This window comes from Bos indicus, chromosome 23 (genome assembly GCF_029378745.1).
Source record: "Bos indicus isolate NIAB-ARS_2022 breed Sahiwal x Tharparkar chromosome 23, NIAB-ARS_B.indTharparkar_mat_pri_1.0, whole genome shotgun sequence".
Classification (NCBI taxonomy): Eukaryota; Metazoa; Chordata; class Mammalia; order Artiodactyla; family Bovidae; genus Bos; species Bos indicus.
In genome coordinates, this window is record NC_091782.1 from 7729081 (window position 1) to 7742036 (window position 12956).

At 38.2% G+C, this 12956-nt stretch overlaps 1 protein-coding gene across 21 annotated transcripts in view; it reads right to left on the minus strand.

The window, feature by feature from the left end:
- The window catches only part of MLIP (muscular LMNA interacting protein), a 295306-nt gene that overhangs the window by 27454 nt on the left and 254896 nt on the right, over positions 1-12956 (minus strand). For 18 of the 21 annotated variants that reach the window (XM_070777791.1, XM_070777788.1, XM_070777784.1 and 15 more), the window contains one exon: positions 6801-7007. The exons of the other annotated variants lie outside the window; for them this stretch is intronic. In XM_070777791.1, the coding sequence (XP_070633892.1) occupies positions 6801-7007 (207 nt within the window). The remainder of the gene's footprint in view (positions 1-6800; positions 7008-12956) is intronic. 21 annotated transcript variants of the gene reach the window in all.

The following is a 12956-nucleotide window of genomic DNA, read 5'->3' on the forward strand; positions in this document are numbered from 1 at the left end:
AGCCCAGGGGTCTGAAGCAGGAGTGAGAGCGGGAGTGGTCATGACCTTGGGGAGACAGGAGTGAGCAGTGAGGTCTTAAAAGTTCCCTGCCCCAGAGCTAAACCTGGGAAGCCTGGGTGAAAACCAGGAATCCTAACCAGTAGTCCACCAGGGAATAGTGGCTGGAATAAAGCCACTCTGGCTCTTGTCCCTCTTGAAAACAAGACTTTTCAAGGATACAGAGCTGTAAAAACAGGCACAAAGCTGATGATGAGAGGCACAGCTCAGTCATGTCTGCATGGGAGGACATGCAGAGAAGCAGTTTATTTATTTAAGACAGAGGCGAGGCAGAAACACACACCCAGAGAAGAGTGCGGGCGTCCTCCTGAATGAGAGGGGGAAGAAGATACTTACATCATCATTTATCTTTACCATTATCATACATCACTTATATCAGGCAGCTCCTCCTGGCCCTTGTTTTCCCTAGCCAATCATCCTGCTTCGTTTCCTACATCTGACCTGGTCCAGGGCCCTCTCAGACAAGCAAGTGCATCCTTTAGCCAAGATGGATTCCACGGCAGGGGTCGCTGGGAGATTCACAGTGCCTATTATGGAAGAGCAGTCCCTCTTTTTTTTGATCCCCAAGGAACTTTTCCGCATATGTGCAGTCAGGGAAGTCTCCTTGACCCTAAGAATGACAGATGTGGTCATCTTATCTCTTTACTCCAGCAGAGCTCAGCTCCTGCCATGAACTTTTTCCTTGAAGGATCCAGGGAAAACAAATCTCCAGTGTACTCAGTTTGACAAATTCTAGCTGCTCAGCCATGGAGCCAATCTACCTCCCACCTCAGTCATGGCTGGGAAGAATGTTCTAGACAGGAAGAAAAGAGGTAGATGATGAATAACTCTCTCCTGCTCCGAAGGGAAAGCTATAGTGGAAGAAAGGATATGCTAGAGATAAACACTGGAATATTCAAATTGAAAGTGCTGGAACCAGCCCTTGCATAGAAAATACAAAACAGAATTTAACAGCAGAGGAACCTATGGGAGGGCATGTATGTAAACAAATCAGCTATACTTAGTCCTCCACGGACAAAACCAGACCAGAAATAACATGGAAAGTGGTCACAAACAAGGCTCAAAAATTTTTACAAAACTGAAGGTGAAATAAAATGGCTGGACAGTCATACACACAGCCCCCTAAATAATCTAATTTTTTAAAATGACAGAATGCCTGTGAATTTTCTCCTGGGGCTTCAAAGCTGTCTCTGTGTCTATAAAAATCTTATTCTTCCTTGTAAAATCTCTCCAACTTTCCCTGTAAATAGAGCCTTCCAGAGTAGGAAATCCCAGCCTTCCTCCTGCCAGCAGATGAGAAAAGCCATCTGATGGTGACGGCTTAGTTCTGTCTCTTCCCAGCTCTAATCATCTCTGGCATGTGTTTGCTTGTTGCTGGTGTAGACTGGCAGAGCAGAGACTCTAGAGAAACAAAGATGAGAAAGAACATCCTGTCAACACAGCCTATGGTTGTGCTAAATGAAAGGTCAAAAACGTAGTTGGGATAAGAAAAGAGGAAAAAGCGCACAAGGCCGAGAACTTCAGCTGGAATATGAAAGTGGGCCACAAGAGTTGGAATCCTGGGTTGACTTAAAACGCTTGTGAGAGTGGAAGAGAGAATAAATGAGGCAGAGGCTGGAAAATAGATGTTTGGGAGAGCAATAAGCTTTCCATAGATGCACGTTAGAGGTAGGTAGATTTTCTCACCTGAGGGTCAAGAAGGTAGCTGAGACCCCAGGGCAGTGCGTCAGTGGGGCCAGAGAAGAGGAGTCTTTCTAAATGAACTGAATTCTCACAAATAGAGGGTGGACAGCATTAGACCTAAACATAAAAGATGTGCTGTGAGTGGGTCGTTTTTAGCTTTGCAGATAAACATGTTTAAATGCATTGCAAGATGGAGGGGAAAATGGCCAAATGAGTCCAGATGAGAGACAATTTTAAAACTGACTAGCAGGTCACAACAGAATTTTAGAGAGTAGGCAAATTCACAAATACGGACTCTTGCAGAGTTCCTATGGCAAAGGAGGCACGAACAAAAGAGGAGAGGAGAATATGTGGGGGCTCTAAGCTGATGGTTCTGAGATGAGCAGGTTCCACGTCTACCTGCTCCTAGCATGTAACTAACAATGTTTTCCAATGCATGCTATAGAGGTTCAGGAGTACTGACCTAGAGCCAAGGAGGTCATGCTGTGCAGGTGAAGAAAGAAGGATGCAGTAACGCATTATAGGATTGATGGTCATGGACCGACAGGACTGCGGACACCCTGTGGATTCCAGCATCCACGTTCAGGTGCGGAGGATCAGAGGTCTCCTGCCTCTACATACCATTCCATTCAAGGCCCTCCATAAGCTCACTGGAAACCGGAGGTAGCCCTCAAAAATGGTAGATCCTTAATTGAGGTAAATTGTACTGAATGTACCCATAAACCTTTAAATTGACTCAGATTTAGCTTCTGCTTAAAATAGAAATGGGGCTTCCCTAGTGGCTCAGATGGTAAAGCGTCTGTCTGCAATGCAGGAGACCCGGGTTCGATCCCTGGGTTGGGCAGATCCCCTGGAGAAGGAAATGGCAGCCCACTCCAGTATTCTTGCCTAGAAAATCCCATGGACCGCGGAGCCTGGTAGATTACCGTCCATGGGGTTGCAAAGAGTCGGACACGACTGAGCGACTTCACTTTTACTTTCACTAAAATAGAAATAATCTGAAATTTGTATTCAAACATCTTGTGCTCCTAGTGAATAAGTTGGGTCATTTTAGTATTTGTTCATCATTAGCACATATTTGTTGCTCTACCTATAATGTGAAAAATATCATATTAAGCATGTCATGTCCTAGGTGGACACTAAAATAATCACAACAAATAAATACATGATAACCTTTAATATGCACGAGATACCTTGGCACAGGCAAAGGTTATAAAAACTGAAAGAAAAATACCACTTTGAGTGCTGATACAGGGGGAAACTTCACAGGGAGGAGGGATCATTTGATTAGGTCATGAAATTTGAAAATGATTTGCATAAGTAAGATGAAAAGCAGGAAGGTATTTTTATATGGGGAGAATGAGTGAGCAAGTTGAATAGCAAGAAATTCCCAAGGCACACCTGGAGGAAAATAGCAGATTAGCTTAAGCAAAGTGGAATACTAATAAAGAGTAGTAAGAGATAAAACATGACAGATATAAGAAGAATCCATGCAACTTGGTGAGTGACTAGCTATGATGACAAAGCAGAAGAAGCATAATAGGTAAATCAAGTTTCAAGTCTGGGGGCTGAGCATCGTGGTGTTAATGACAGAAGTAGGGAAGCCAGAACAGAACTGGTTTGAGGTGACATGAGATGATGAGCTTGAGGTGACAACATGACATCCTAGGGGAAATCAGAAGTAAGCAGCTGAAGGTATAATTCTGGATCTCAAAGGAAAAACAGAATTGGAAATGTGGATTTGAGGATCATCAGTACAGCTAAGATCATCCCAGAAGCCTGTGAGTGGGTGCGTGTCAAGTGAGGCAATTAGAGACAAGACACAGAGGAAGAAGAAGTGTCCACCAAGAAAATAAAGAAGGGACAGTGAGGGAGTTGAAATTTCCATATTACCCCAACAGCAGAGTGAGGTCGGAGATCCAAGAGTGAATAATCAAGTGTCAACTGCGACAAGGGATAAAAGAGAAGACTTAGTTAAATTCAGCTGAGTTTGTTGACAAGCAGTTTACCCTTAAGAGAGAAATCGCAGTAGAATGATAAAATGTTTTCAAGAATGAATTAAAGAGTGAGTTTAAAGAGGGGGATGAAAATAATGGCTACTGACCCCTTTGAGGGAAAGAAAGTCTTGAAATTACTAGGTTTGCAACGTTGTGAAAGAAAAGGATGGAAAAGTATTCATTTTAGTTTGTGTTTTGAAGTTTCTGCACTCAAAGAAGAGTCCATTGGAAAAAGAACAAATGGAAATGTAAGAAAGTAATGGGACTGACAATTCAGGAAGAGCTGAGTCATTGGAAAAGACCCTGATGCTGGGAAAGACTGAAGGCAAAAGAAGAAGAGGGCAGCAGAGGATGAGATGGTGGGATAGGTCACTGACTCAATGGACATGAATCTGAGCAAACTCTAGGAGATGGGGAAGGACAGGGAAGCCTGGCGTGCTGCAGTCCGCAGATCACAGAGAGTCAGACGTGACTTAGCAACTGAACAACAGTTAGTAACAAGATCTAACTCGTACATGATCCTCATGTCCCACGCACTATTCTAAATACTTTACACGTACTAGCCCATCTTATCATAGTCTAATAAGGTAGGTACTCTTATTATCCTCACTTTATAGATAAATGGAGACATTTGGAGGCTATATAATGTACCCAATATCACCACCTGGAAAGAATGGTGTCAAGAAATGAACTCGGATGGACTGATTGAAAACATTGCACACTTATCCACTGGGCTATGTTAGTTACAAGGGTTAAAGAAGGAAGTAAGAGTAATGACTCCCTTCATGAGGTGGAGGAAAGAGAGGACATACTGGTATAACCAAGATATAAGGGAAAGTGCCTGATCATCATCATATGTGATAGGATGTCATATAAGGTTCATCATATGAACTTATGAAAGCAGGAGAAGAGATCAGGGATTAGTGTAAAGATTTAGGGCAAGAGAGGAGCATGCACTACAGATGCAACAGAAGAATAAAACCTGTCAAACATTTTTCTGTAGCTACGGTTGATAAAGAAGCCCCAAAGATAGCTATATAAGGTCAAGTTCAGTGTGGATCTCTGGGGCAGGGGTGGGAAGGTTTGAGTTTGGAGATAAACCTAGCAGGTAAGGCTGAAAGTGAAGCCTGGGAAGGATATTAGGATATTGAAGAGAAGTTAATTTAAATGACTATGTTTTACAATTCCAGGCAAGTTATTTCATTTAGTACACTGTTGGCCATTACAATACAAGTTTAGTAAACACAAAGGTCAAATTGAATAATCCATACATTTTAATAAGAGCAATTAAAATATCAGACTAAGCAATTGAATATTCCATCAAGAAATGCTAACATTACTATATCAGATGTGAATGTTTCTTTATTCAATATCAATAAATCTCAGACATTGAAAGACAAAATCTATTGTGAAGTTTTTATAAAATGAAAATAGTTGTCTAGCCTCAAATGGCTGTGATATATTTTTCTTCACAGGCAGACCAGGAAAAGGCTAAAACATGGATGAAATACTGACTTTATCTTTGCTGAATGTCTCCAGGAAACACTACCAAAATGTCAAAGGAAGAACTATTTGGAGCAATTGATATTTATAAAATACAATTATAATCATATGATGCTCATCGATGACATTATAAGAAAATGGTATGTTATCAAAATATTAACTCTAATAGCTAAATGAATTTCATAGATGTTGGCTAGTATTAAAATAGGGAAAATTTAAAGCAATATAAAATCATTTAAAAATACTATACTCTCCATGAAATACTTTTTCTAGACCAAGAGTTTAGAAGCAACCAAAGGTCATACAGATGCCATCCTGAACTTAGCCTAAAGACACTTTGCGGAAAATGATTACTTTTTAAAAATTTGCTACTTTTTCCATAAATTCTTAAAGTTTATATGTTATATTTTCATTTTTTGTTTAGTTCAAGAAATTTTCTTTCTCTTTCTCTTGTTTTTTTAGCTGCATGGCATGCGGGATCTTAGTTCCCCAAGTAGGGATTGAACCTGCTCTCTCTGCAAAGGAAGCTCAGATCCTCAACCACAGGACTTCCAGGGGAGTCCCAGAAATGAATACTTTAAAAATTTAATTCAGGGTTGACCACTCAATCATGATAAATGCTATTAAATATACAAAGCAAAATTTTCCTCATAATTGTGCTCACTTTTTGGATGATTTTTTGGTGTTTAGATTGGATTGATGAACAGTTGCTTTTTTTAATGCTTTAGGATTCAAGGAATATTAGTCAACTGCATACACTCTGGAATATATGGTCTTGATTGATTTCCAAGTATAGAGGTATATTTCATTAAATATAGAGATTTTGCAAAAACAAATACTTTAAAACAAGATTTTGAATTTAAAAATGATTTAACTGGTGATTGATTTTGACTAGTCAATTCTTTTAGAAAAGTTTCAAAATCTGAGAGCCTATGCTAGCCAGGACGTCCTTATGGTGATGCTCAGAAGAGCAAAGGATGCTTATACATAAGCCTCTTGTGCTACTGACCGCTTGCTTCTAATAGAATATTCATGATTACATTCCAAAGCCAACTATAAAATTTTTGCTTTGTTAAAAATATATTTTAGGTACCGAACGCCTCATTATTTGTTACATGTCTCACCACCATACATAATAAGGCAAATAATTCATTTTAAAATAAAATATCAATATTCTGTTACAGATATCCATAGAAATTCTAAGTATTCCATTGCACACTGACTACAATTATAAATGCTTCCTCATCAAGGCACTGTCATTTTGAGACGTTTTTAAGAACTTTGAACTGAGACTAGAAGATAAATGAATAATGGCCTCTTGTCAGGCTTTGAAGCATGTCTTGGGATTTCCACTTTGGGATCACAGCATGAAACAATAAGCAATGCAAATCAGGAAATGACTCTGAAAGGAAACAAATATTTCATACTTTCCCAAGGTTAATTATTATCTTTTTGTAAGGACATGTGCCTTCCCACAAATATTTAATATTCTCAATATACTTCAATATTTGTAACATATGTTTTCTCCACATTTAAAAGTTAAGCATGGGGCATTCTCACCTTATTATATGCGTTGTGACTAAACAAGGTGTGAGAATTCTCCTGTTCATCACTCAAGGAGAAGGAGGACAAGTGGCTGAAGGGTCCGGGGGTAAGACCGTCAGCATGCGGGCGGGTCTGTGGCCGCAGGAGGGACTTAGCAGGAGGATGGAGTCTAGTCTGATATAAAGGATGGAGAGAAACAGGCTTGGGAGGGGCAGGCACATCCTGGGAAGAAGAAAGGCATAAAGAGGATGTTAGTGGGCAAAAGTCATGCTTACTGGAGACTGAGTCTAAGTACTATTGATGCTGGGCTTCCCTGGTGGCTCAGATGGTAAAGAATCGGCCTGAAATGCAGGAGACCTGGATTCGATCCCTGGGTTGGGAAAATCAACTGGAGAAGGGAATGGCTACCTATTCCAGTATTTTTGCCTGGGAAATCCCTTGGACAGAGGAGCCTGGCCAGCTACAGTCCATGGGGTCACAAAGAGTCAGACAAGACCGAGTGGCTAACACATACACACTATGGACGCTGCATCAGAATATTTTACTAGCAGGAAGTAAATCTCTCCTTACACTTGGGATCCTCACAAGACTCCTGCTTTTACAGTGCACTGTCTGTCTCTTCCAGTAATTTCTGTAGATTGCCCACCTCCAGCCTCTCCTGCAGAACTGAACTAGTATCTGCAGTGACTCCTGATGGGACCACATTTGTTTAAGGACAGAACTCATCCCAAAGGCGGGAAGATGGGACTAAAGTCTCTAATGAAGAGGTAAGAGTGGAATTTAACTTAAAAGTACTTGTGATTTGGTCTGGAAGGAACTGGGGGAAGAAAGTGGGAGGGCATCATAGAGAATATCAACTCATGATTTAAGCCATAGGGCCATGAGTTTCTGGGTTGGGCTGAGTATGAGGAAGAAATCAGAGAGAGGTGAGTCTAGAAAGAATGAACGAAGATGTTCATTCCAGGAAGTGTGTTATTTAGGGAAGAAACTGGAGAGCAAACAGACGAGCTCAACTGTAGAGGAGAGAGGCAATGAGGTTTTAACCAAAGAGGGTCTTTCCACCCCTGGAAAGGGATGCCTGTGGAAGTCGTGAAGGAAATAAGAACTAGTAGATGAGACCTTCAATTATGTGAAAGGAGCAAAAAAAAAACCACCCTGGGGGGAAGTCTCGAGCTTACAAAGAAAACTCAAAAGAAGGGCCTGTATACATAGTTATCATAAAAGAAAAGGGTTATATATTTTGCAGATCTTTTTTAAGCACCTCTTATATTCCTGAAATTTTTACTGTAAGATGATAAATTGACAGTGATTATCCTACAATAAAATTCCTTAGGGCATAAACCTTATAAAATGAAATCTGTTTTATTCACTTTTGTAACCTCAGCATCAAGCATAATGCCTTAATGGAGCAGATGTTCAATGCAATAATGACTAAGTTTTCCAAAGAATATGATATATTCAAAGAGGTCAAGAATGCATTCAATTATTTCATTATTTTTCTGTTCTATTAGCAATAAATGAATGTATTTGGCTGTGTGAAATGGAAATTTAGGACAAAATAATGCACATTACTCAAAATGACAGTTAAACAGGAAAATTCAACTTTTAAAACTATTCAATTAATATTATTTTCTGTTAGCCAAATTGATTTTGTCAAAATCATGATTGATTAAGTCCTAATTGGTTTTCTAAAATTTATGCTGAATCTGTTGTATCAGAAGATGCCTCCTGCAATGGGGTCACACTTACTTTAAAAAACTTCAAAACATACTTTAAAAATATTTAAGCAAGTTAATCACCCTGATACCAAAACCAGACAAAGACAACACACAAAAATAAAACTACAGGACAATATTACTGATGAACATAGATGTAAAATCCTCAACAAAATTTTGGCAAACAGAATTCAGGAAACATCAAAAAGTTCATACAGCATGATCAAGTTGGGTTTATTCTAGGGATGCAAGAATTCTTCAATATATGCAAATCAATCTATGTGATACACTGCATTAACAAATTGAAAGATAAAAACCATATGATCATCTCAATAGATGCAGAAAAAGCCTTTGACAAAATTCAGCACCTGTTTATGATTAAAACTCTTCAAAAAATGAGCATGGAAGGAACCAACCTCAACATAGTATAGGCCATATATGATAAGCCTACAGCAAACATTATTCTCAATGGTGAAAAACTGAAAGTATTCACCCTAATATTAGAACAAGACAAGGGTGTCCACTTTCACCACTATTATTCAACATAGTTCTGGAAGTCCTAGGTACAGCAATTGGAGAAGAAAAAGAAATATAAGGAATCCAGATTGAAAAAGAAGAAGTAAAGCTCTCACTTGTTTGCAGATGACATGATACTGTACACAGAAAACCCTAAAGATAGTATCAGAAAATTACTAGAGCTAATCAGTGAATGTAGCAAGGTTGCAGCATACAAAATCAATATATAGAAATCACTTTCATTTCTATATACTAACAATGAAAAATCAGAAAGAGATATTAGGGAATCAATCCCATTCACCATTGCAACAAAAAGAATTAAATATCTAGGAATAAACTTACCTAAGGAGATAAAAGAACTGTACACAGAAAATTATAAGACAGTAATGAAAGAAATCAAAGACAACATAAACAGATGGAGAGATACTCCATGTTCCTGGGTAGGAAGAATCAATATTGTGAAAATGACTATACTGCCAAATGCAATCTACAGATTCAATGTGATCCTATCAAATTACCAATAGCATTTTTCACAGAAGTAGAACAAAAAAATCTCACAATTCATATGGAAACACAAAAGCCCTGAATAGCCAAAGTAGTCTTGAGAAAGAAGTCTGGAGCTTGAGGAATCAACCTTCCTGACTTCAGATTATACTACAAAGCTACAGTCCATCAAGACAATATGGTACAGACACAAAACCAGAAATATAGACCAGTGGAACAAAATTGAAAGCCTAGAAATAAATCCATGCACCTATGGTACCTTATTTTTGACAAAGGAGGCAAGAATACACAATGGGGCAAAGACAGCCTCTTCAATAAATGGTGCTGGGAAACCTGTACAGCTACACATAGAAGAATGAAATGAGATCACTTCCTAACACCTACACAAAGATAAACTCAAAATGGCTTAAAGACCTAAATGTAAGCCCAGAAACTAGAAAACTCTTAGAGGAAAACATAGGCAGAACACTTGATGACATAAATCAAAGCAAGACCCTCTATGACCCACCTCCTAGAGTAACGGAAATAAAAACAAATGTAAACGAGTGAGACTTGATTAAACTTAAAAGCTTTTGCACAGCAAAGGAAACTTAATATAAGCAAGGTGAAACGACAACCCTCAGAATGGGAGAAAAGAATAGCAAATGAAACAACGGACAAAGGATCAATTTCCAAAATATACAAGCAGCTCATATAACTCAATACCAGAAAAACAAACAACCCAATCAACAAGTGGGAAAAAGACCTAAACAGACATTTCTCCAGAGAAGACATACAGATGGCTAACAAACACATGAAAAGATGCTCAACATTGCTCATTATGGGAGAAATGCAAATCAAATCTACAATGAGATATCACCTCACACCAGTCAGAAAGGCTTATTAGTTTCTGGTTTTTTACCTCGTGTTTATTTTAAATATCAAGCAAATACAAATCTACATTTCACTTCACATATACAGACTATAAGATACATTTATTAAAAAGAAGCAATCTATACACAGTGTTCTGAATTTTTTTTTTTTTCCATTTGACAACAGTTTGGGGACATTTCAGTACATGAAAGCTATGGATTCCCTATGAGCCACATTACTGAGTTATCTCACTGGTTATAACCATCATTCTGCGCTTCTCTTGGAAGTCCCAGGTATATAACCTAAAATGCCAAATCAACTAGGACTGTCATAAATTTGGCTCTTCTTTGCCAGTTTGTACAATTTTCAGGATTTTCTTTTGTCTAATCCCATTGGCTAATGCCTCTAACATTATTATTGTTAAATAACAGTCATGTTAATGTGCAATTTTAATGGGAGTCTTGTAGTATTTGCCCACTAAAGGTGGCTTTTAGATTAAAATGTATCCTAATTATGTTTTATTTCTCAATCAACTGTTTGATTGTTTTATCAACTAATTACATTCCTTAATTGATGTGAAAAGTGGTTAATATGAAAATTGAGTAGTAAGCACAAAGAATAATTGTGTAAGAAAAAGTCAGCATTGTTGTTGATTATTGACAGTACCTAGGAAAAGAGAAACTGCACAGGCTCTGGTTTATAGTCTGGGTTCAGCTTGTTTTCCTTGAAAGCTTTTTTTAATTAATTTATTTGATTGAAGTAGAGTTATAAATTTTCTTCCAAGGACTAGTTTAAGTATGTCTGATTAAGTTATAATAGATGATTATCTCATTATCTTTTTTTCAGGTAGAAATTTTATATTTAATTTCTTCTTTAATCAAATAATTTGTTGAAAAGCAAATTTTTCAATATATAGATGACAGGGATTTTATGTTTTCTAAATCTGTTATTAATTTAATCAGAGAAATTTCTCTACTATTTTTTCTTGGCAATTAATATTTTTATTGAGGTATATTTTATTAACAATGTTATACAAATTTTAGATGTACAACATTATGATTCACAATTTTTAAAGATTATTCTCCATTTACAGTTACTATATAATATTGGCTATATTTTGTTGCAGGATACAGTTGATCTACATATATATTAATTCAATTTACTTAAGAGGATCTATCTTTACGTAGTTTCCTATATAATCTGTCATAACCTGAAAAGTGAGATCTTTATCACCAATATATTTTCACTTTTTCTCACCTTATGTCTTGCCTTTGCCTTATGAGTGTTGATCCTATATTCTGATGTTTAGATACCCTAATGACTGTATCTTCCATGTGATTTTTATCTTTTAGCATATAAAGGGGTCTTATTTGTCTTACTGGGAGAAGGCAATGGCACCCCACTCCAGTACTGTTGCCCGGAAAATCCCATGGATGGAGGACCCTGGTAGGCTGCAGTCCATGGGGTCTCACAGAGTCGAACATGACTGAAGCGACTTGGCAGCATTTGTCTTATTTAAGGAAATTCTATTTAAGAGCCTCTTGATGAAAGTGGAAGAGGAGAATGGGAAAGCTGGCTCAAAACTCAACATTCAAAAAACTAAGAACATGGCATCTGGTCCCATTACTTAATGACACATAGATGGGGAAAAAATGCAAACAGTGACAGACTTTATTTTCTTGGGCTCCAGAATCATTGTAGATAGTGACTATAGCCATGAAATTAAAAGTCTTGCTCCTTGGAATAAAAGCTATACAAGCCTAGACAACATATTAAAAAGCAGAGACATTACTTTACTGACAAAGGCCAGTATAGTCAAAGCTATGCTTTTTCCAGTAGTCATGTATTGATGTGAGAGTTGGACCATAAAGAAAGCTGAGCACTGAAGAATTGATGCTTTTGAAGTGGGTTGTTGGAGAAGACTCTTGAGAGTCACTTGGACTGCAAGGAGATGCAACCAGTTGATCCCAAAGGAAATCAGTCCTGAATATTCATTGGAAGGACTGATGTTGAAGCTGAAACTCCAATACTATAGCCACCTGATGCAAAGAACTGACTCACTGGAAAAGACCCTGATGCTGGGAAAGATTGAAGGCGGAAGGAGAAGGGAACGACAGAGGATGAGATGGTTGGATGGCATCACTGACCCAGTGGACATGAATTTGAATAAGCTCTGGGAGTTGGTGATGGACAGGGAAGCCTGGCATGCTGCAGTCCATGGGGTCACAAAGAGTTGAACACAACTGAGCAATGAACTGAAGTGAAGGAAATTTTGGCCAGGAGTCAACCTTCTCAATATGAAGATTATAATTTCTCCTCTTTTGGTTTGTAGCACCTAGAACAAAACTTTGTCATCCTCAACTCTTCTCATTCACTGGGTTTTACAGTCCCAGCTGTTGTTTGTTATCCAATCTAGCAGGCTTTTCTTTTCCCTTTATAAAAATTTTGTTTATCTCCACAGTAAATGAATTTTTCCTGGACTGTAAGTTTTTGCAAGAGGTTCATAAGAGGAAGGGACAGTTACCTGGGATTGTCTTTATGCTCCAAAGATACAGGGTTTGGGGTGTGAGTCTCTCTAGCCTTT